The sequence below is a fragment of the Varanus komodoensis genome, unplaced genomic scaffold (assembly GCF_004798865.1).
Source record: "Varanus komodoensis strain SLA01 unplaced genomic scaffold, ASM479886v1 scaffold79, whole genome shotgun sequence".
Lineage (NCBI taxonomy): Eukaryota > Metazoa > Chordata > Lepidosauria > Squamata > Varanidae > Varanus > Varanus komodoensis.
Window position 1 is genome coordinate 141,291 of NW_025336467.1, and position 24,034 is coordinate 165,324.

The 24,034-nt window shown below is 47.1% G+C and overlaps 1 protein-coding gene across 2 annotated transcripts; it reads right to left on the bottom strand.

The window, feature by feature from the left end:
* Positions 1-4,317: 4,317 nt before the first annotated feature.
* GNA15 (G protein subunit alpha 15) lies at positions 4,318-23,680 on the bottom strand. Of its 2 annotated transcripts, XR_006416918.1 has the most exons (11): positions 23,516-23,680; positions 21,986-22,133; positions 21,196-21,352; positions 19,800-20,174; positions 18,474-18,658; positions 15,705-15,859; positions 12,625-12,753; positions 11,692-11,821; positions 8,999-9,152; positions 4,702-5,005; positions 4,395-4,447 (listed from the first exon to the last, which is right to left on the bottom strand). XR_006416918.1 is itself a non-coding variant. In XM_044453406.1 (10 exons), exons 4-10 carry the CDS (start codon positions 19,924-19,926, stop codon positions 4,764-4,766), a joined length of 1,122 nt encoding a protein of 373 aa, XP_044309341.1. In that variant the 5' UTR covers positions 19,927-20,174; positions 21,196-21,352; positions 21,986-22,133; positions 23,516-23,680; the 3' UTR covers positions 4,318-4,763. The 2 variants fall into 2 exon arrangements, 1 of the variants encoding a protein (XP_044309341.1); XM_044453406.1 differs by having other exon boundaries at positions 4,318-5,005.
* Between the last annotated feature and the right edge of the window lie 354 nt (positions 23,681-24,034).

Sequence of the window (24,034 nt, forward strand, 5' to 3'; positions counted from 1 at the left end):
GCAAATCAGGGAAAAGAGGGTGGGGTCAGGAGAAGGGGAACCCCAGTGGCCGGATGGGGACCCCAAGAGGGCTAGATGTGCTGCCCCACAATCCTGAGGTTATTAGAGAGAAACTGATTGGTGTAAAATCCCAGTAAGAACTGGGTATCTTACCATTTTCTCCACTCAAAATCTCTATAAATCACTTTTCAGTTCACTGGACCAAAAGAAAAAAGGCCGTCAAAACAGCATCCAATTAAAGAAGAAGCTACAGCAGCATAAAAACAGGAAGAGTTTCTGAAGTCACATGAATTCAGTAGGTATCTATGAATAACTTGCAACTTCCTGCAGCTAGAAAAATATTTTCCTAGTATATCGTTATCACTTTATGTAGAATCTATGGTCAGCTCTTTAGCTGAGCAAGATTTGAACTCAGATTCTGTCCACCCTGTCGTATCCTGGACTATTCCAATCATGGAACTTTGTTTTGCAAGTAGTTCTTCTGGACGGAATGCATCTCCTATTTCCAGATAATTTACTTGCAATTTGTAATTTACTTTAACATGACCCAAACCATTTCAAGGGTTCTCAGAAAGAACATGGCATTGAATCTGACTACATGCATCCAGAATAGAACAACAGCATATGAGCAAATGACAGCCTTCTATTGAAAGCAGATTATTCAAAGAAATCTCTTAGCAGGGTAGCAATCAAACTGCAGGAGAATTAAATGGTTCTTCCAGTTCCCGTATATATAAAAAGAAAAAGTCAAAAGTTCGCAATTAACTTGGCCAAACTCGGTCACCTGAAGCATCGCTTTGGATCATGGGAAAGCTGGACTTCAAGACAAACAAGGCACCCATATTTCTTACAGATAACCCCTATTGTCTTCTTTTTTAAAATCTATGTATTTATTGAATAGAGCTGGTCTTTGACTGTAATAAAGGTTCTATCTATCTATCTATCTATCTATCTATCACCCATAGTTTCTCATGATGCACACAGTTAAAGGCTTTGCAGTCACCTCTAAAGCAGAGCTGGATCTTCTGCAATGCTAGACTAAATGCCACAGTAGAATATGAAAATAGATCTACTCCAAGATGCAGTACTCTCTAGGCAAGTGCAGAAAACTCCGGCTACATCGCAAAACATGGCCAACAATTTCCAAAGCAGTTTAGGAACAGCAGTGCAGAACCTCTATTTGCCTTCCAAAATGTCTCAGCTGAACTGGCCTTGAAGCTTGTTTGAGCACCAATTCTACTGCTGAAAACTAATTCCACTACCTGTGACCAGCACCCTGTGCAATTCTGCATACACCTTCCTGTGCCATTGTTTTAGTCCTGGCTCGATGGGCCTTGGATGTTTCCAGATCTACAGACCTATAATCCAAACATCCTTCCTATAACCAGACAAACAGGGATCCCAACGAGGAACATTTCTGGATGTTAGGGGGTGAGATAAAGAAGTGGCTTTCATGTATTAGGGCTTGTCCAGGTTCTAACACCAGAGGTTGGTCCAAGAGCACATTATGAGAAATCCGTCTCCCAGCCATCAAAGCCTCCATTTCTAACTAAGTTGTCCAAATCGTCAAGATTTAGCTTTCCCACAAGTCAATCCATGAAAAAATAAAAGGCCCTGCAGGAGTTGGAGTGAAAATGTTGACGCAACATGCAGTGGTGACGAGAAGGGCAAAATCCCTGCTGAGCATCACAAAGAGCAGCAAAACTGCCAAGATCCCATTTCCTTTACACAAATCTTTGGTGCAACAACACCTGGAATACTCCGTAGGGTGTTGGTCACTGCACCTTCATGAAAAGATACTAGAGAGTTGGAAAAATGCAGGAAAAGGCACCATTCTGGGAATTTTTCTGGGAACTGGAGGGTTCTTTGGGAATTCAGCACCCAAAGTCCTGGAAGGTGGCACGAGGCTTGGGAGAGTTTTGCCCCCATCCAGAAGACTTGGCCAGGGTGGCACCAGCTGCACCTCGGAGAGAGAGGAAAGGCTTGGGCCACCTCGAAGGGTCTGCTCCTCTTGGTGCCCAGCTTGTTTCGTTCCCCTTTCTCATTGGGCAGCTGAAAAATGGGATCGGGGTGAAATGCACAGTGCTTGGCTGGGTAAAAACAAAGACCGGCCCTGCCAGTCTTCACTCAGGCCTTTGAAGGCTGGCACGTGCAAAGGCCTGGAGCAGGTCCCCTGTGAGGAAGGGGCACAACAGCCAGGCCTGCTAGTCGATTAGGAGAGGACATGATAGAGGGAATGGAAATACACATGGGGTGGAGAAGGAGGGCGAGGTCTCTTTCTTCCTTTCCCATAACACCAGACCCAAAACATAGACTAGAAACATAGAAACCAAAGGCGTCAGAAGGGGCCTCCCGGGCCATCTAGTCTGACCCCCAGCTCCAGCCGGCTCTGTTCACAACATGCCCACCATGTGTATGTCCAGCCTATCCTTGAACACCCTCACCAATGGGGCCTCAACCACCTCCCGGGGAAGCCCATTCCATGCCCTAGGGATCGTCACCATCAGGAAGTACTACCTGGCATCCAAATGGGTCCTTGGTTCCTTGAGTTTGGCTCCATTGGAGTGCATCCTGCCTTCCTCTGCAGGGGAGAACAAGTCTCTGCCCACCTCCGTGGGACACCCCCTCACGTACCTGTATGTCACCAACAGATCCCCCCTGAGTCTCCCCTTCTCCAGGCTGAAGAGGCCCAGGTCCCTCAGTCTCGCCTCATACGGCATCCCCTGCAACCGGCTGCAAACCTTGTGGCCCTTCGCTGCACTGACTCCAACCTGGCTATATCCTTCCTGTAATGAGGGGCCCAGAACTGAGCACAATACTCCAGTTGCAGGCGCACCAGAGTTGTATAGAGTGGTAGTAATACCACTCTCAATCTAGACGCCACACTTCTGGCTATGTAATCAGCCTTAGCCTTGGGAAGAATCCTTCTGCAATGGGCCTCCTCCTCCCGGTGTACCCTTTTGTCTATTTCCCCCAGTACTCATTTCCTACGGAGGTTCCTCTTTCGTCTAATCCCTCTAACCACCTCCTTTCACATCCATGGCGGCCTCTCCTCCGCCTCCCCACCTTACTGACCAGAGGTATCGTCAAGGCTTGCGCCTCCAAAACCTCCCTCTTGAGTGCCATCCACCCCTCCTCAACTCCCCCCCTTCCAGGACCCTCTCCCAGGAGACTTTCCCCAGTCTGGCCTTCAAAGAGGCCACCCATGAAGCTGAGGGGTGGGGGGCAGTGGAACAGGCCTCTTGGCCCTCCCGAAGTGCAGGACAGGGAATCACGGGCTCATTTGCGGGATGCCAGGTTCTGGCCAGAGAGTGGGAAAAGGTGGCTGTCTGTCGGAGCAAGCTGGGGGCGTTGCCTGTGGGCTTCCCATGGGCATCTGGCGGTCCGTGCTGGGACTGGGCGCTGGGCTGGATGGGGCACCAAGAGCGATCCTGCCCCAGGGCTTGTCTTTGGTTCTGAAAGGTCTGATTCCCGGCTCAGCGAGCCCACAGCTCAGGAATTCGTGGGGGGGGGGGATCCCTGGGGTAAGGCTCCATTAGGGCAATCCCCTCTCCCTGCCCGCCTGCCCCACAGGAACACTTGACGTGTGCTCTTATTTATCTTTGTATTTTTCCAAAGGGGCTTGCGTCAGGCCATCGTGTAAGGCGATGCACGGGATGGAATGCCAGATCTCTCTCATTCTGCAGCACCAGCATAAAAGCTGCAGAAAGTGCAGCCGGCGACCCGAGGCCGTCCCGCTTTGCCACAGAGGCTGCTCGCCAGTCACGAAATGGGCAGAGCCACCACGGCGAGGCCAACGTGCCGGAGGACAAGGCCCCGTCCCGGGGTGCTGTGGGCTGGAGGGGAGCCTTCCCGTCCGGGGCAAAGTCTGGGGGTGGAGCCTCTTGGTGGAAGCTCCTCTGGAGCTGGGGAGAAAGCCGAGGGGGAACGGGGTGAGAGGAGACGCCAGCACCGCAGCTCGGAAGAGGCACCCGATTCCTCTGCCAGGGCATTCAGGCTCCTTGCGTGGCGCTCTATCTCTCTCTCTCTCTCTCTCTCTCTCTCTCTCTCTTTAAAATAAGTTTTATTATTATTATGTTCTGCAAATTAAAAATAAAAATGAAAATCATCAATCGTCAAAGACATCAGACATACTGGGTCAGCCCCCCCATATATATATATATTTTTTTTATAACAATCCATAGCCATATTCAAATCTGTGCATGTTCCCGTTTCTCTAGCCAATAGTAAAAAGAGTTCCAAGTTTGATAGAAATATGTCTCCTCTTCCTCCTTCAGAGGCAAAGCCAGCCTGTCCATTTCAGTGCAATCCAAGATCTTTTTTAAAATCAGTTCATCAGTGGTTCGTTCTTCACTCCTCCAACGTTGGGCAAGTGCAATCCTTGCCACAGTAATCACAGGTAGGATCAAATACGTTGCTTGTTTGTCGACATCATCAGACACAACGCCTAATAGAAAAACTTCAGGTCTCAATATTAAAGGTTTTTGTAACATTTCCTCAAGCCATTTATGTATTTTAGCCCAGTATTTTTTTTGCCTTATCACAAGTCTACCACGTAGGATCAAAAGTGCCAGGTTCATGTTTACGTTTCCAACATCCATTTGACATACTGGGAAACATTTTTGCTAATCTATTTGGCAATAAATACCATCTACAAAACATTGTATAAAGATTTTCTTTATATGGGGTTGCCAAGGTTACCTCGATGCTCCTTTCCCACACCCTTTGAGGTGGCTCTCTCTCTCTCTCTCTCTCTCTCTCTCTCAGACTAGGTTGAACTCGTCCAGGTAGCGTGCCAGGACCGCGTCCTTGATGTCTTCAAAGACCGTGCAGATGTTCTGCGTGTCCGTGGCACACGTGTAGTGGGGGTAAAGGGTCCGGGGCCGGTAGGCCTCCTTGGAAGGGCTCCCCACAGCGCTGTCGCTCGGGGCCACGAGCTGTGCAAAGATGTCCGTGTACATTTCCAGGATGAAGCCCTTGGCTGCGTGGGCGTCCTGCTTGGGGCCTGGAGGGAGAGAAGCGACAGGGCCCTTCGTGAGGGACCCAGCAGACCCCAGGGAGCGCCTCGTACTGCCAGGGACTTCTGGGGACGCTGCAGGGGTACAGGGACCGATTGCTGGTGTACGAGGACAGCAAGGCCTGGAGGAGTGTTGTCCATGGGGTTGCAATGGTCGGACGCAACTTCACAACTAGCAAGCAAGCCTCTGCAGCCCCTGGGAATGCGTGGGCAGGATCATTCCTAGAAAGGGAGAGGTCAGCCTGCTTGCCATCTCCAAGCTCCGCCAACCTCCATCCTTCCAAAATCCAGCTTTTTGGCTGGTTGGCCAGGTTGCTGGGGGAGATGCCCATCTCCTGTCCTTCCAGAGACAGTGTGGGCTGCATCAGAGCCATTGTTCTGCCAGTACAAGGCTAACCTAACCAGAAATAATTTCCACCAAGAAGCAGACACGAGGTAACAGAGAACTTCTCACAGTGCAGGACTGGGACTCAGGGGATCTGGGTTCTAGTTCCTTCTCAGTCATGGGGCCAACTTGGAGACTTTGCGCCAGTCACAGACTCTCAGCCTAGCCTACCTCACAGGGTTGTTGTGAGGATGGAATTGAGAGGAGGAGATTTATGTAAGCTGCCTTGAGTTCGTTGGAAGGAAACAAGGCAAGCTATATATATTATAAACAAACAGAACTACAGAACTCCTAAAAGTTGGGAGATGTATGTCCCTCTGTGTGCATGTACAAACTAACACAACTGGATGCACACCATCTCCCAATTTTTCCCTAACTTTTTCATGGAGTAGTCCTGCTGGGATCCCAGAATATTCAGATGGCAAGACCATCTATATATATGGAGTCAAATTTCTGATGTTCCCTTGAATTGACAGGTGCTGGGTGGCTGAGCAAAGGTTGGAGGGTGTTTAGGCTAAAGCAGGGGGGCAAAATTCTGTTTCCCCCACACAGAAATGGCTCAACATTGAGGGTAATACCAAGACCAGGTTCTTAGGTGGCAGTCAAAGCCAAGAAAGCTAACATCCTGCTGAATTCACTCAAAATGTTTTTCTCAGAACACCAACATGCTGCTTTGCATTGGTGGCTCCCAGTGATATTCACCTGTTCAAATTTAGAGCACATTTCCCTTCAGGTACAACTCAACCCTTTCTTTCTGCAGACCTTTAGAAATCCTACCAAAACAATTTGGATGCTGTCCAAGCACAGTTACAAAACAGACTAAATGAAAAGCATCTTGGTTGGGAAGAATTTCAATTAAAAATTGAATGGAGTAACTAAAAGGAGATGTCTTGTCCAGATGATGCTAACTGTGGTACCAGGAAGTCTTTGAAGGCTGGCAGAGGGAATTAAACAATTTTATCTGGAATGCCAATAAACTGAGATCAGATTGAAATCCTTCAGTATGCGAAGGGGAGAGAGGCCTTGACATACCTTATTTGGAATTGTTCTATTATGCGACATGTCTGGTCTGTATTGAAGACTGATTATAAATGCCAGTGACAAGCATATGATCTTAGAAATAGACGATTGTGAAGATGGAACATGTATTTAAGGAGTTCTTTAAAAAGACTCTGATCCCAAAGAACAACCATGCATTAAGAGAAAGTTTAATAAAAATTGGATATGTCATGAGAAAAAAATAGTCCTCCAATCTCCCTTCTGCTGTCCCCAGTTGAAGCACACAGAAAACATTTAAGGAGAAATATTGATCTTATAAGTTATCGAGATGCTATTGATCAGTTAGGATGTGTTAAATCTTGGCAACAACTGAAAGATGAAGGGGGAAACATACATTGGCTTGTTTATCATGAATTGATTTCAAGATTGAAAGGGGAAAAACAACGAGGAGAACGTACCTTAAGAAATGTGACAGATTTTGAAAAGCTGATTACACAGCAGAATAATCACCTACTGAGAAGACTCTACAAACTGTTATTACATTATGATACTGAAAGTCATCAAGATAAGAAACACATGACAATTTGGAAACAGAATCTTGGTGAAGAAATACCACCATGTCAGTGGGAAGATGTTTGGGAGAAAGATATTAAATTCACTGCCAGTCGAGCATTAAGAGAAAATTGGTATAAGATGTTTCATCAGTGGTACATTACTCCAAAAGATACTGAAAAAATAGATAAGAATTACTGCAAATGTAACAGAATGGGTGGGAGTTTCTATCATACATGGTGGACTTGTGAAATAACAAAAACGTTTTGGAAACTGATACATGCGGAAATGCAGAACATTTTAAAAATTAAGTTTCCCATGAGTCTCGAGAATATGCCTTTGAATATAGTGCTGGACGGTCTTTCAAAGAATACATCAGAGTAATTCAAGTATATGACCACAGCAGCAAGAGTCACAATTGTTCTAAATGGGGATCATTGAAGCCCCCAATCATGGAAGAACAGAGAAATAGACCTAGCAGAATATACTGTGGTGGAAAAGTTAACTATGCAAACAGAGGATTTTTAGAAGAATTTAATGATAAATGGAAATTTTATTATGCTCAGCATGACTAATGGGATCTGAGGGGAGCTTAGAAAAGAAAAATAGCATTAGAGGATTTGAAGAGGATTAAAAGATCTATTGTATAGGTTAATGCTTTCTTTTTTGTTAAACTATCATAGAGAGTTGAAAGACAGGAAAATAGATTTGAAGGGAGGAATGTATAGCTTGTCTATGTATAGAATTCCCTTGGCAACTCTGTTCACTTTGTTCGTTTTAGCTTGCTCTGTCTCATATTCTATTTTGTTTATGTTAATTAAATAAGTAGATAAATAAATAAATAAATAAATAAATAAGAGTCAAGAAACAATGCACCATTTTGAGAGCAAGACTGTGTATGTTTAGCATCATGGCAAGGCCACACAAGGCTTGCTCAACAAATTCTGGAAAAGAAAAGCTGAAACTGAGCAAGCTGAATTCTGCAAGAAAACCAGGACGTGGGCAGAACCAGCTTTTATTTTGCAAGATGCAAAATAAACTTTATTCTGCCAACTTTTCTCCCCGCCATACTTATTCTGCACTTGCAACTGGCAACAGGCAAAGGATGGGTGTGGTGGATTTCTGAAAGTACGTATTACTGCAGATCAGCAACAGATCTCTGGTTCCTGATGATCTGACAGTACCAAGAGCAAACTCTCCTTTTCCCCTGCATTCAACTGAAACAGAGGTGTGGGGGAGTACAGGGGAGAACCAAAACCTTCCCTGTGGCACATAACTAAAACCTCCCAAAACAATTTCCTGTGCTTATCACGTGCTTATCAACAACGAACAACCCCGAGCCAATATTTTACACCTAACTCTGGAGAGTTTTAGCTGAACAGTCCACCGAAGTAGCCAACTGTTTTCATTTTCTAACAATTGCTTATTTAATTTCTGCAAACCCTGGCATTCCCCTGAAGCTATCTGTAACTTCCTCTGGTTTCTCAGAAGCTGCAGTTTGATTAATATTTTGCTCTTGCTCCCCACCTGAGTTTATGATTAAGAATGAAGTTTCCTATCCTGGACTGCACCAGTTGAAAACAAGACAAGTTTGGGTTCCGGTTCAACTGGCATTTGGGAGACAGTTAGAAAGTCTGCTTGAGCCCAACTCAGATGTGAAGGGTGAACCTGGGTCAGCCACTGATTCTAAGCCTGACCTACCTCACACATTTGTGCAGATAAAATGGAGAGGTGGAGGAAAATTACACCATCTTAAGTTCCTTGCAAGGAGGAGAGGTGTGCTACTGATGGATAAATAAATGACCCCCAAGGATGGGAAGACTGAAGAGAACCATGGGATGAGTGCACCATTGGACCAATGAATGCAGCCCTGTCTGTCTTGAAAACACAGCAGGAAAAATGAATATTGTTTAGAAATTCTGGGTGCCCCTGAGCACCCTGTGGGAAACACTTTTGGGGCTCCCCACCAAAGATGGTCAAGGGAACCTCAGATGCTGCACCCCCCCATGCACTCCTTCCACATGGAGTGAGAAGGTTTCCGTTACCTGGAAACTCTGGGAAGTAAGATGCCAGGTCAGAGGTCATGATCTTCTCCTCCAGAATGTCCACTTTGTTCAGGAAGAGGATAATGGAGGTGTTCCAAAACCACGGAAGCTCCAGGATGGTTCTGAAGAGGTCCAGACTCTCCTGCATCCGATTCTAAGGCACAACACAAAAAGCATCATATCCCGTTGCAAACACATCAGCTCTTGGGAATGAAAGCTGCTGAGCAGGAGGCAGATAAGGCTCATGATAGTTCACGCCAAAAGAGTCCCAGTTAACACATGGGTTCAAGCAAGTTTGCAAGGCATGTTGAGTTGCGTGCCTTTTTTTCTTCTAAACATACAGCAGATTGTGCTCTACATGCGCAGAGCATTTATTTCCAAGCCTCCTTGGTGCGAAATGGAATGTGCTTCCCCAGAGAGGCTCCCCTGGTGCTGAGCTTATTCTCTTTTCAGCGCCAGGTCAAAACCATTTTAAAAGGTAAAGGTAAAGATAAAGGTTTCCCCTTGACATTAAGTCCAGGCATGCCTGACTCCAGGGGGCGGTGCTCACCTCCGTTTCCTGCCCAAGGGAGCCAGCGTTTGTCTGCAGACGGTCTCTGTGGTCGTGTGGCCGCATGACTGAACACCGAGGTGCAGGGAACGCTGCTACCTGCCCACTGAAGTGGCACCTTTTTATCTACCTGCATTTGTAGGCTTTCGAACTGCAAGGTGGGCAGGAGCTGGGACGGAGCAACGGGGACTCGCCCCGTTGTGCAGATTCGAACCGGCAACCTTTCGATCAACCAGCCCAGCAGCACAGCAGTTTAAACCACTGCGCAATTAGTATTTTAACGTAACACTTGTTTTCTACTTAATTTATTTTTATTGGTTTTATGTTATTTATTTATTGTTATAGATTGTTTTAATGTATTTGATTTTAACTGATTGTAAGCCGTCCTTACAAGCAATTAAATGGCATGCATAAGGGACAGCATATAAAAGTTTTAAATAATAAATAAACAAATGCTTCTAGACAAAAAAAAGCCCAGTTTCAAATTACCAGTTGAGATCACCTGGGAAGACCTTCTCCTATCACTGAACCAGGAAACTTTGCCATGCCAAGAAGATGGTGCTATATTCCTTCTCCTAAAAATAATGTAAGATTCTAGTCCTCATGATCCTCATGTAAGGGAAAGGTTCAAGCAGGAGTGTAAGACATAGCTTTATGCAATCCAGTCTCTGGGGGAAGTTTATCCACTTCAGGAGCTCGATGTACTGCTGCATTTATTCCCCATATAGTCTGGGCACCACAGACAGCTCCTTTGAAGTATAGCCCCTGTTGCTTGTTCTTTCCCATTCCTACGCACAAACACCAGGAATGAATCTGGGCCTTTTAAGCATGCAAAATACCCTCTGTACTACACAGTCTTTCTCCTTAAAGCAAAGTAAGATCCGAGTCCTTGTGGACTTTAAGCCTGTGGCTTAAAGGATAGATTCGAGAAGCAACCGAAGAAGCTACCTGGTGCATTGGTGCATTGAGAGAGACTTCCACTACCTCTCCAAAGGTCCTTCTAGCTACCTGCTCCTTCAGCCTTTCAGATGGAAATGCTGTGTGCCAAAGGGCCTTTTTACTACATAGCTCTGGTTCCTCTGCAAGGAATATTGGGAGCAGCCCTAGACTAAATTAGACTGTATTTTGTTTTAAATGTTGTGAACTCCCCAGAAGGTTTCGGCTATTGGGCAGTAAAAAAAGGCAATGAATAAATGAAGCTTGCTCAGAAGCTGCCTCAATTCATCAGGGGCTGTTTTCATTCAATCTGATAGAAAACAAATTTCTTGCGAAAAGAAAGCTGATGACGAAGAAAGTTTCTGAGAAATCATGGGTTGGGCTTGGATTTCCTGCACTTTTATTGCCTAGGCAGTGGCTGAGGAGTGTGTATGTTTTCATAGTACAATCCTCTCTCCAGGAGGATGGGTGTCTGAAGACAGATCCCGGGGGATTGTGGCTCTACCTAGTCACACACAAGGGCAAAGTCTGGAATTGTCACCAATTTAATGTGATGAAGATTGAGCTGAAGCATTTGTTAACCTGAGTGAAGTTTTAATATACATAATATTTTGTGTATTTACTTTTTTAATCTATGTATGTATCGAAGAGAACTGGTTTGGCTGAAATAAAGTTTCTCTCTCTCTCTCTCTCTCTCTCTCTCTCTCCAGCAGCACATAACCCCCTTGTTCCCCACTTCTCAAAGTAAAACATGGAGGACAGAATGGAGGACCCTAACCCTTACAATGAGGAAGTGCAGAAAACAACCTGAGAGGCTGGGCCATGGAGCAATGTGAATGAAAACACCGACAGCATTTTTGACTCCCTTGCACTGGTCACAGATTCGCAAACATCAGACAAGTGAAAATATAGTTTTTTTTCTATGCTCCTTCTCTGTGCATACAATCTTCACTGGCCTTCTTCACCCAGATCACCATTCAGAGGCACTGGACAGCATATCCCACCATCCCCAGCCAGTGTGGCGAAACAGGGGGTGATGGGAGTTGTAGTACATGCCTGGCGGGCGCTGGGCTGGGCAAAACTGATCTGTACTTTTATTAATAGATTCAGGGCCAAAAGTTGCCCAGTGTAAAGTCCATCAGTTTGCTGGAAGTGTTCAAAATTCCATTTCAGCAAGCATACAAACAAGAAAAAATACACCTCTCACTTCACTGCTGTTTTCCTCCAGGAACTGGTCATATTCACTGAGAGATGCCAAATAAATCAAGGCAATCACATTTTCGAAACAGTGGATCCATTTCCGGCGCTCCGACTTCTGCCCACCAACATCAACAATCCTAGGAACAGAAGCTATTTAGTTTGGGTCAGACCAATAATCCATCAAGTCCAGCCATATTCTGTGCAGAGACTGGGAGAAGCGCTCCGAGGTTTTGGATCTCCCTGCTCTGCCAGAAATGAGCCCAGCACTGAAAATGCTACCGCCGTGACTCCCACGGCTGGGTTTGAATGAAACCAGCCAGAAGCAACATTGATTGATTGAGAAAGAAACTGGATTTAGGGACATAATGACTGGGAGCCAGGTATTGATTTCAAAGGGTTCTTGTCTTCGTCCTTCAGGATATGCCAGGTCCAGAAGAGCAGGACCTCAGCTTCCTGATTCCAACTGGGAATGTGTCAGGAAACTGGTCTGGGGGTGGGGATCGATTGGGTTTTCTCAGCCTGGCCCCAAAAGGGCTTTCTCTCCCTTTCTGCCCTCAATCCAGCTCAGTTTGTGGAGTTCTTCCACAGAAGCAGGTTTCATGTTTTGCATGTCCTTGGCATACTTTGCATGAAGAATCCCAAACATTTGCGGGCTTGATTTCAGCTTGGCTTGCTTCCCAGCTATGATAGAACATGGGCAGGAAGTCCGGGGAGCAGAAAGCTGTGCGATTCCAACCCGGTCTGCACACGTTTCACATGCATTAGCCAATCAATTTAACACAGAGCTATGGCGCATGAGTTGACTTCACTGGTCTGCTGATGTTGGTTTGATTCCTATAGAATTGTGATCGTTGTGTATTATCACCTGGTTATGAATCATTTGCCCAGCTTCAGGCCCATCTAGCAATGATCAGACCAATCCTTTTCTAGCTCAGCTCACCTTAAAGTTACCTTTTGCACAGAAAAACAATACTCATTAATGCCGGTTGTTGGCACACGGGTTCTTAAGATGTCCTGAGAACTTGGAATGTACCCATCAGCTGTAATGCGGTCCAGATTGGACAGGAAACTGAAAGACAGAGGGATCAAAGTCACCAAAGAGGTTCCTTCATTCACCGTGTTCCCTCCACACACTTAGAATTCACCCCGCACTGATCATTCGATGAAATTGGAGCACTCATATCCATGAATTGCTTCATGCTCCAACTTCTGTCTGCTGCATCCAGGTAATTGTTATTTATTTAGTTATTTTTGTGTAGTTAATGAAGAGCAGAGTAAAAACCAAAAAGGCTTCCAAAGCAGCTTACAAAAATTAATAATAAGGCAGTCCTGGCACTTAAGTTTGGAATCTAAAAGACACCACATAAAAGGAAAAGGGAGAGGGAGGCAGGAGGAAAAAGGCAGGACATAGGCACCAATTCTGAGTTACTAACCTGCAAAGAGCAGGGATTACTCTCCTGTGGGCGCTAGCAGAAAAGTCCCAGCGCTCTCCTGAAAAGCCGGGCAGAAGACGATGAGAGCCTTTTTATATTCCCCCACCAGCTTGCAATGTATGGCTGTGAAAGCTGGACCATAAGGAAAGCTGAGCAGAGAAGAATTGAGGCCCTTGAATTGTGGTGCTGGAGGAGACTCCTGCGAGTCCCTTGGACCACAAGGCGATCAAACCGGTCAGTCCTGGAGGAGATCAACCCTGACTACTCTTTAGAAGGCCAGATCCTGAAGATGAAGCTCAAATCCTTTGGTCCCCTAATGAGAAGGAAGGACTCCCTGGAGAAGACCCTGATGCTGGGAACAATGGAAGGAAAAAGAAGGAGGGGACGGCAGAGGATGAGGTGGCTGGATGGGGTCCCTGGAGCAGTGGGTGTGATCTTAAGTGGACTCTGGGGGATGGTGGAGGACAGGAAGGCCTGGAGGAGTGTTGTCCATGGGGTCGCGATGGGTCGGACACAACTTCGCAACTAGCAACGACAACAGCATCAAGATATTACAATAAATAAAACCTAATCTTAAAACTATATTAGCCACTGGGGAGGTGGGTGTGGGCTTGGGTGGACTCTGGGGGATGGTGGAGGACAGGAAGTCCTGGAGGAATGTTGTCCGTGGGGTCACGATGGGTGGCATGACTTTGTAACTCAACAAACAACAAAACAGCTTGCTCACCTTCCTGCATGGAACCTGCACCAAAGCAATCTTCCTTGGAACAACCTGCCCTGTTTTAAGAGGGTGAAGACACCCTGGGAGAACACCACTGTCCAAAAACTGGTTATCCCCCCTCCAAAATGAACAAGTTTGGACAATTGACCCAAGGGGTCCTGCTGCTGCACGGTGCCAGTTCCGCTAGAAAAACCCTTTCTCCGGTGTTCCAGGAGTATGAAAGGCATCCCACCTGAGGATCCCAGTTCCGCCCAGTTGGGGGTGCCCTCTCCCCATGGACACACTGCTAGATTTCCTCCCCACCCCAAGCCAGAGCAGCAGGAGTTCTTAGGATCAAAGATATACTGGAGGAAAACAGATTTCAAGGCCGAACATCAGCAGCTACAGTGGTGCACGTACAGCAGAGATACATCTCAGGGTGAGATGCAGGTCTTCTCTGCCTGAGATATTGTGCATGTGGAATCCCTCTCTCAGAGAAGCTTGCGGGGGCTTTCTACTGCTTATTTTTGAGCGGGGGGGGGGCAGTTTTTCACTTCGAACCCGAACACCCAGCATAAAAACCTTAAAAGCTGCAGATCTGCCATGCTGTAGCTGAAACACGGTGTTACCTCGTGTTCGGTTAATAGGCCATAGAAAACGTCAGGGACATACAAACCCCAGAGGAAAACAAGCCTCTCATAAAGAACTTGTTTTTCCAGAGGCAGGAGTCTTAGTAAAGGACCAGAATAAGCCCCTCGTGTAGAGAAGCTTTTCTGTGCTAGCAAATTACCTTAACAACATTTTAACAAGGCCTCTCTCCAAAGACAGAAAAAGAGGGTCATCTGTTCACCAGGGAGAGAAATAAGCAACCAGGGGAGGCCTTTGTGAAGAGGAAAATGAGCGGATGCTTGCAAAGCCTCATTTCTGCACATTGCTATGCAAAACTGAGTGATCGAAACCCCTAGGATTAAACCTCCGATTGGAACTGGGCTTCCTGCTGGTCCCTGTTCTTCTCTGTTTGAACGTCGCATTGCAGGTCTCGGCAGTGTGGACAGATCAAAACAGTCCCTGAAAACACACGTTTTCAGAACACAGCACGTCTAAAGTGAAGGGTTAGGTGAGGCCACCTGTCTTGGTACAACCTGTTCTTCTTGGATGGCAAAAGAAGAGGCACATTGGCTACTTTTGCAAAGGAAGAAGGAGCCAAATGGCATTGCAGTGAGGAAATGCCTACTGTGTTATTCATGGTACAGGTGGGGATTTTTTCTTCCTCCAAGCATTTTGGGTCACCAGTGCCAGCTTCTTGGGTGAATGGAAGGGCAGAAGGCAGAGAGAGAGAAAGGAACCCCAACATTTTGCTTTCCTTCCCCACTTTATGTACCACTTACTGGACTAAAACAATTGCAACGAAACTTGTTTCGGCCCACTCCTAGTTTAAATACATTGACTAGAAATACTTTTGGCAAAACTTTTCTCTAAGATGGCAGGTGAAAGGGGAACTGGAATGGTACAGTCCTACAGAAGAAAATGGACATGAGCTGGATGCAGGCACATCCAATCCTCCTTAAGTGGTGTGGCACAGTGGTTAGAGAGTTGAACTAGTTTTACTCCCTAGTCTGCCAGGATGCTAACTGGGTGACGTTGGTCCAGTAACAGACCGAGCTGAAACAAGACAATAATCCAAGCTCAAGTGTTCAGTAGGAGTGGATTCACTAATTCCAGGTGTTGATTCCCAGCCTGCTCTACCTTGCTGGGTTGTTGTGAGGAAACCAGGCGGAAAAGGAGGACTGTGTCATATCATGGCCTCAGGCTCCTTTGGGGAAAGGCAAGCTATTACCAGAGGAAACAAGGAAAGAGAAGTAGCGCAGAAGGAAAGCAGGTACTAACTAAGCAGCTGAATCCAACAAATGATATTCACGCCGCCTCCGGTAGCAGGTCCGGATCCTGGAGTCCTTCCACAGGCTTTTGATCATCCTGGCATGGCTTGTCTCCATCACAGTCACCTTGTATGAATCCACTCCCAGGAGCAGTGAGGCATTTTGCTAGAAGTGAGCAAAAGAATTCCCAAGGCTGTTCACGCAAGTGGCGAATTGCAAACATGCAACCACCCAGTGCCCATGTATGATTGGCCGTTGTCCTCAGACCTCGAGTGGCCCCATGCCCTCTCTTACAGAGGACTGCCTCTACCAAAGGCCGGCCCACTCCAAGCCCAGTTTGCAGGTCGAGAACCATTCCCCTACTCCAGTTAGCAGCTGGAGTGCAGGCACACAAAGAAAACAATGTCCCCTAGCCACAGTTTTTCCTTGCATTTCTATTTAATTACAAGGACTTCTATAAACTTGTAAATAGCAAGAGGAAGAGGAGACAAGCAGTGGAACTGCTTAATAAGGAGGAAGGGGATCCAGTGACTGATGTGAGGGAACAGACACTGATGCTAAATGGCTATTTTGCCTCTTTTCTCCCCAAAGCAGGATGGGGGAGATCCGTATGGGAGATTAGATGGGGCTGGGGACTTAGGGGCACAAATTAGACTCACACCCCTTGAAGTCGAGGGGCTCCTCAGGGCACTGGACATTACAAAGGCACCAGGCCCTGATGGGTTACACCCGAGAGTACTTACGGAGTTGGCAGGGGTTCTCTCACGCTCACTGGCCTCCATTTTTGAGGCCTCGTGGAGAACAGGTGAAGTTCCAGAAGACCGGAGGGTGGCGTCAGTGGTCCCAATTTCCAAAAAGGGTAGTAGAAGGGACATGGGGAATTGCAGACCTGTTCGCCTTATGTCCATTGTAGGAAAAACAATGCAAAGGCTCATAATAGAGAGCGATCTAGTGATGCTAGACAGGGAAGGGAGGCTGACAGCCACACAACACGGCTTCCACAAAAACAGGTCCTGCCAGACAAACCTTGCAAATTCTACGACAAGATTTTGAGGTGGCTGGATGGAGGGGATGCAGTGGATGTGGTTTCCCTGGATTTCAGCAAGGCCTTTGACTAAGTGCCCCATCATATCCTGGTGGAGAAACTGAGGAATTTTGGGATACACCAAAGCACTGTCCGATGGATTAGGGCATGGCTGACTGACCGAAAGCAGAGGGTAACCATTGGTGGGGAATCATCAGGATGGCGGCCAGTGACAAGCTGTTTAATCTTTTCATCAACAACATGGAAGAAGGAGCCAACTGTCTGCTGATAAAATTTGCAGACAACACTAAAACTGGAGGAGCAGGTCCTCCATATCCAGAAGGATCTGGACAGACTATGCAAGTGGGCAGGAGACAACAGGATGGCGTTCAATATGGACAAGTGCAAGGTTTTGCACTTGGGGCATGGGAATGGGTGTCATAAGTCCAGGTTAGGGGACATGTGACGTTGCAGTCAAGAGGGCGAACGCCACCCTTGGTTGCATCGCCAGAAGTGTGGCTTCTAGATCGAGAGAGGTATTCCTGCCACTCTACACGACTCTGGTGCGCCTGCAACTGGAGTATTGTGCTCAGTTTTGGGCCACTCATTACAGGAAGGATATAGCCAGGTTAGAGTCAGTGCAGCGAAGGGCCACAAGGCTGGTGGCCAGTTTGCAGGGGATGCTGTATGAGGCGAGACCGAGGGAACTGGGTCTCTTCAGCCTGGAGAAGAGGAGACTCAGAGGGAATCTGGGGGTGACATACAGGTATGTGAGGGGTGTCACACGGAGGTGGGTAGAGACCTGTTCTCCCCTGCAGAGGAAGGCAGGATGTGCTCCAACGGAGCCAAGCTCAGGGGATCCGGGTTCAATTTGGATGCCAAGAAGTACTTCCTGATGATTAGGACCCCAAGGGTGTGGGATGGGCTTCCATGGCTGGTGCTTGAGGCCCCATCGGTGTGGGTGTTCAAGGATAGGCTAGACATGCACATGGTAGGCATGTCATGAACAGAGCCAGCTGGAGCTGGGGGTCAGACTAGATGGCCCAGGATACCCTTCTGATTCACTCAGTTTTGTTTCTATAAGTGTTTCTGCACATCTAAATGCACATTTATGAAACTGCCATCCTCTCTTTTTGGGGATGCATTTCCCTTTTCAGCAATTCATAAGTGACCACCATCTCAAGTTTACACAAGGAGCTGATCTATCACTATGGCTCCAGAGAACCTCCATGTTAAGGAGCAGTGTACCTCTGAAAGGGGTTCTAGAGATTTCATTCAGCCCATTCCATCTTTCCTTCCATCATCAACTTATTGACTAATGTGCTTTGCTTTGGTATGTATGAAAATATCATGCCATTTGACTCTAAAGATAAGGGGGGAGGAAAGGAATTGAGTTCCTTGGAAGGAAAAAAGGCAGGTTATAAATTTAAGAAATAAAAAGATTGCACATCAGTGCAAGGGCACAACTATGCTGGTGCATCTTCTTGCTAGTGTGAATTTGAGTGAATCCCCCCAAGAAGTAAAAAGATAGTTTGAAAACCCAAATCTCTCCACTACTGGGAATCGATTGCACAGACTGCAGGTTGTAGTCATGGTGATCTGAATCCGTTGCCAGCTTCTCCAGCATCCTTACCTCTGGGCCGTGCTGTCCCGTTCAAGGGCTGCCCACAAACAACCTCTTGGAAACCTGTTGCTAGACTACATGGACCTCCACTGTGATTCCCATCATGGCTGCTCTTCTACCTAGTGACTCACCCCATTCTCAGCCTGGGCATACATGATCTGAAGGCTGTCCATGGCCCGGATCATGGCCTGGATAGACATGAAGATATTCTGATGCACAATCTTGACAAATCCTTTCCTGTCCTCCTCCGTGTAGCCCACCCCATGGATGATCCGCATCTGTTTGATGAAGGTGCTTTTCCCACTTTCTCCGGTGCCTGCAGTGAATGCAGTAAAAACAATTCTTGTTTTCCAGAGGGAAAATATATACTCCGTGTCCCTGTCCCCGGTAAACCAGCCATCTTTTCTTCCCAGGTTTCTTGGAGACATGGCAGTGCCAGATCCCAAAAATAATAGACTTTGACTTGTTTGTGGGAGATCCACAGGGTGCCCAATATTCTGTGCTCAGTGTTCCAGAATTGCTACAGTGGGTACAGGACCCTGAGTCACTAAGCCAAAATGTTCTGCTTTAAGATTTTAATAGTTCCGTTATATAACAATTTAAACACACATACACACTGTGACAATGACCATCAGTAGGTTTTTAAAAGCATTTAAACTGCGCTCGGAATCAGGTGAAATATTTAGTTAAAGCGAGGGAAAATGACTCCCATGCTGGTTGGTTAAGGCTGGTTTAATGCTCTTCTCTTTCCTCCCCATCTCTTTTTTGGCTGAGGCATCAGATTAAAAAAAATATTTCAGAGAAATAAAGATGAATCAGTAATCTTCCCCATTGCCTGCCTTCCGTGTCTCATATTGGAGTGCTAAGCTTACTAAACAAAACACACGCATTCTTCTTCAGGGTGGACATCCTGAATTCCTTCATAATCTTTATTCTGGGTCTTAACTGATCTATCGATAAACTTGCAAATGGCTACAGACAACATTCGGTTTCAGTTGGATTCCGATTTCGGTAGAGACAACCCACTGAGAGTGAATGTTAAATCAGACATGAATCACTGAAGTTCCAACTGGCCTACCATGTTCCAACAGGGTGTGCATTCACACAGACACAGTGAATGTACACCCAAACTTCTGCTGTTGGTTGCTTTTTAGATGTTGCAACATCTTCCAAGCAGAATTCCATCCTGGGTCATTGATTTGATAAATCAGCTAAGGAGCTCTAGATTTAGATCTAGTTTAAAAACTTAGTTAACTTTCATGACAGACCTCAAAAGGAATATGGCTTTCCACAGAGTTGTGGGGACAGGAAAAGGGGGGAAAATGCATTCCTTGTTTGCTTGATCCAATGCCAGCTCTCGGGTAGCCTGCCTCTGGCTTCTCCCATCTCATATGCCATTCCTTGTTGGAATCTTGTTTCTGCTTAAGGATCAAAAGAAGAAGAAACCACACACTCACCCAGCAAAAGCAGCTTCAGCTCCCGCCGATCCCGCTTTTTTTGCTCTTGCAGAAGTCGATTTATTTCTTTATCAACTGCAATGGCATTTTTCTGGTCTTCCGAAAGAAAACAGAGGCACCAAACCATCGCTGTAGGAAAGCTGCAAACCTGTGTCCCACCACTAGGATTGGGCAGAAGCTGGGCTGGGGGCCGGGGAGACACACAATGCAAGGATTTGGAATGCAAAGGCTGATGGCAAATGCCCAGTCCAAGCGAGTGTCCACCCCTCCTCAGCAAGAGGCGTTCCGAGATCAAGTTTCAGCAAAAGAAGGCATTTGCGACATTCATCTCAGAAGAATGCATCGAAGTTTCTTGCAAAAATGGGCCAACCAAAGCTAGAGGTGAAGAGAAACAAATTTCTTGGCTGAGATCAGACCAAGGTCATTTTTCTGGATGTTCCGCCACCGCTCTCCATGCAGACTTTAACTTCACTTTAAAGTCACTCTTTGTAATTGCTCTCTGTGGGCCAGTGTGAGATCTAGAAACATTGAAAATCACAATACTGGGGTCCTCTTCAGACAGGGCTTTTTAAATTCTTTTTCAAGAAGAGGCTTGCTCAAAGATATGTGTGGGAGAGGACACAGAGTAAGAGAAATTCAACTTTTATTCTTCAAGCACGTCCCTATCATCTATTTTCAACCCAAATGAAAATTAAAACCAAGGTGAAGAACAAAGCAATCTTAAAGAAATTCACTGGTTAATCAATTAAGTTCTACCTGATTAATCTATCAATCAAATGTGCATACTTTTACATGTAGATAACACGTTTCTGGAAGAAAAATATATCTGGGGAGGCGCTTTTATCTTGGAAAGCATCATCTTAGAAAAGCAATCCTTCCATCTCAAGAAGAAAACAATTCTTAGTGTTTGCCACGTACAGTTGCTAATTGCTTTACGGAATGAGGGTGTCAGGGAAAAAAAAAGGCTTATGCTTCCCAGCATGCCCCAGTGAGCACAGTTCCCAAGCCAGATGGAAATCAGTGCTTTTTCTATGCAAAGGAGAAGTTTGGGACTGGGGAGGAAGTAACCAAGTGATTTAGAAACATAGAAAACTGAGTGAGTCAGAAGGGGTCTCCTGGGCCATCTAGTCTGACCCCAGGCTTCAGCTGGCTTCACTCATGACATGACCACATGTGGACGTCCAGCCTATCCTTGAACACCCTCACCAATGGGGCCTCAACCACCTCCCGTGGAAGCCCATTCCACACCCTTGGGGTCCTGACTGTCAGGAAGTGCTTCCTGGCATCCAAATGGAACCTTGGTTCCCTGAGCTTTGCTCCGTTGGAGCGCATCCTGCCTTCCTCTGCAGAGGAGAACAGGTCTCTACCCACCTCCGTGTGACACCCCCTCACACACCTGCATGTCGCCAACAGGTCCCCTCTGAGTCTCCTCTTCCCAAGATTGAAGAGGCCCAGCTCCTGCAGTCTCTCCTCACCAGAGTCGTATAGAGTGACAGAAATACCTCTCTCGATCTAGAAGCCACTAGACTTTCTCTCCGAATCCCATGTTAACACTGAAACAGAAACAGAACGAGTCAGAAGGGGCATCCTAGGCCATCTAGCCTGACCCCTGGCTCCAGCCGGCTCCGCTCACGACATGCCCACCATGTGCAGGTCCAGCCTATTCTTGAACACCCTCATTGGGGGGGCCTCAGTCACCTCCCGGGGAAGCCCATTCCACACCCTTGGAGTTCTAACCTTCAGGAAGGGTTTCCTGGCATCCAGTCATCCTTCCTTCTGGGTAGACATAAGGAGCTTTGCCCCCTTACTTCTGAATGGGTCTAACATTGGTAAGGACCACACTCTGGCCCTCCCCACTCTGTCCTTGACCACACCCATGTTGCCTTTGGCCCCACCCACCGGGGAAATGCTGAAACCTTTCCCAGGTTGGAGCTCTGCCATTAGGCTGAACCGCCCCCCCAGTTTCAGTTTAAATGCACATTTTAAGATCTGCACCTCTGCATATAAACAAGCAGATGCAAAGACTGCACAAAACTGTGCTTTTGGGAGGTGGGGTGGAAGAGGTTACTTGCTTCCTCCTTTCTGGAACTCTTAACTGCCTGTCCAAGACAGCAAGCCCCCGGCTTTAGCATGCCAGCCAACTTCAGGGGACCAGCCTGGTGTACATTTCGCAAATGCCATCTTACCTCTGGTGGCTCGTCCTAATTTTCAACCAGTCTGACTTGGGGGAGACCCAAAGAATCATGGTACCTTCTCACAAGTAGCCGAGGAGGAGATGAAGAACTCATATTCCTCCTGATGGGGTTTTCGTGGTCATGTTGTCTGGACAAACCTCTGAGGAGCAAGGCAATAACTGGTCAGCAGGGCTAAATTATCCTTCCTCTCTGCAGGACTCAAAATACATTACCGGGAGTTGCCATGATTTGAACCTGGGCCTGTAAAGCCAGAGCTTGACTGCTAAACTCCTCCTTTTCCAGATGAAATAGGGTTCTAGTCCTCATAATCCTAAACAGAGGGACCATTTACACAGAAACAGCAGTCCAGCAGGCTTGGTAGCCTCTGCATCAGCCTTTTTTGGATACGAAAGCCTCCAAATATCTTGGACGACAACTCCCATAATCCCCAAACATGGGCCACATGGGCTGATGGGAGCAGGAATCCAAACATTCTGGAAGACACTGCATTGTGAAAGGATGGTCTAGCAGAACTCAATGGGCTTTCAGTTACCTGAAAATGCCAGAATTTGGTGCTGGGCCAAGTTTACTGCTTGCTTTCAAAATCCTCACTGGAAACTAGTCCTCAAGGTGCAAGAAGAGTAGAATGACTGGCAGATGGCAGTGTTAAGGACTAGCCCCCTAAGCCTGGAGCCCCAGACCGATCATTTGGAGGCCTGAATCGCTGGGAGGCCACCTGCCTCCCAGTCCTTGGGGAGCACTGCTAAAATAAAGGTATGGGGGGACTGTAGCTGAACCCACCCCCCAGGCGAGCTGGATTTTGCACAACTCCTCCTGCCCCCATCTGAATCATCCTGCCGGAATCCACTGCCCCTTCCTCCCTTCATCCTTGTATACAGATAGAAAGACAGACACACAGAGAGAACTTAGAGCATATGCTTATTTGCATATGCAAATGAGAACACTGCTTTGTCCTATGGGCTAAACGCCACCCCAGATAATTGCCGTCCCAGAAACTGAGAGCCGACAGGCGCACATGGTGAGAACGGAGTGATAAGCATCTGCCAGAGCTTGGCTCCCCTGCCCAGCCCCTCAGACAGGAAAGGAAATGGAGAGAGACCGAGAGACACGGCTCTCCAGGGAAGAGCAGAGCAAGGCAGCCAGAGCTGCAGGGTCTGCAGACGCTCAGGGCTGCTGCAGCGGCTGAAAGACTGAGAAAATTGTGCATCTGGGCTCCAAACTGGGCCCAGCGAGACAGGCACACACAGAGACACAAACCAGGCCGAGGGAAGGAGGCAGACAAAAAGGACAGCAGCTGAGCTCCAGGCAAACTATTAAGACGCCCTTCCCCACCGGGGCCCTGCAGATGTGGCAAACTACAACTCCCATCATGCCCAGAAAGCACAGCCAGCGGCCATGCCAGCTGCAGTCAATATGAGCGGTGGTCTAACACAGCTGGAGGCTGAGATGAAGCCACGCAAAGGTGCCAGTGGCACGCAGGTCCCTCCATTCCTTCCAGAAAAATAGTAAGAAGAGCGCTACCTAGTTCTGCTTCAAAGTCGCCACACAACTTGCATCACATCTTACTCTTGAGAAGAGAGGGAAATTGCTGCTTCGCACTGAGCACCAAAGTAGTCCTTTCTCTTCTAAGCTTCCTCCCAGAGTTCACCCTGCTTGCTCACCAAAACAGCTAGAGCTGGGCTTCCTCCACCCACCCCTCCTCAGCCACACAACTGGCAGATTCTTTCTCATTTTCAAGTTCTCCTTTCCTCCTTCTGCACCTTGCAAAATCCTCCCAAGCCACTGGGCGGTTTCCCACCACTGCCTGCTTGGAAAGAAGCCAATTTGGAGGGTCCCGTCCCCCCTCCCCCCGTGGCCTGCCCTTTCCCCGTCACTTGGTAGTTTCACAACTTTCGTGCCATTGCAAAATCATGGGAACCTTCTCTCACACAGATCAGCTCGTAGCAAGAAGAGCTTTAAAAACAACACTCAGTTTGGCTCCTGAGCAGTTCTGGGAAACAGAATCTGGCTCACCTGCTGGAAAAGGTTCTCCATGCATCT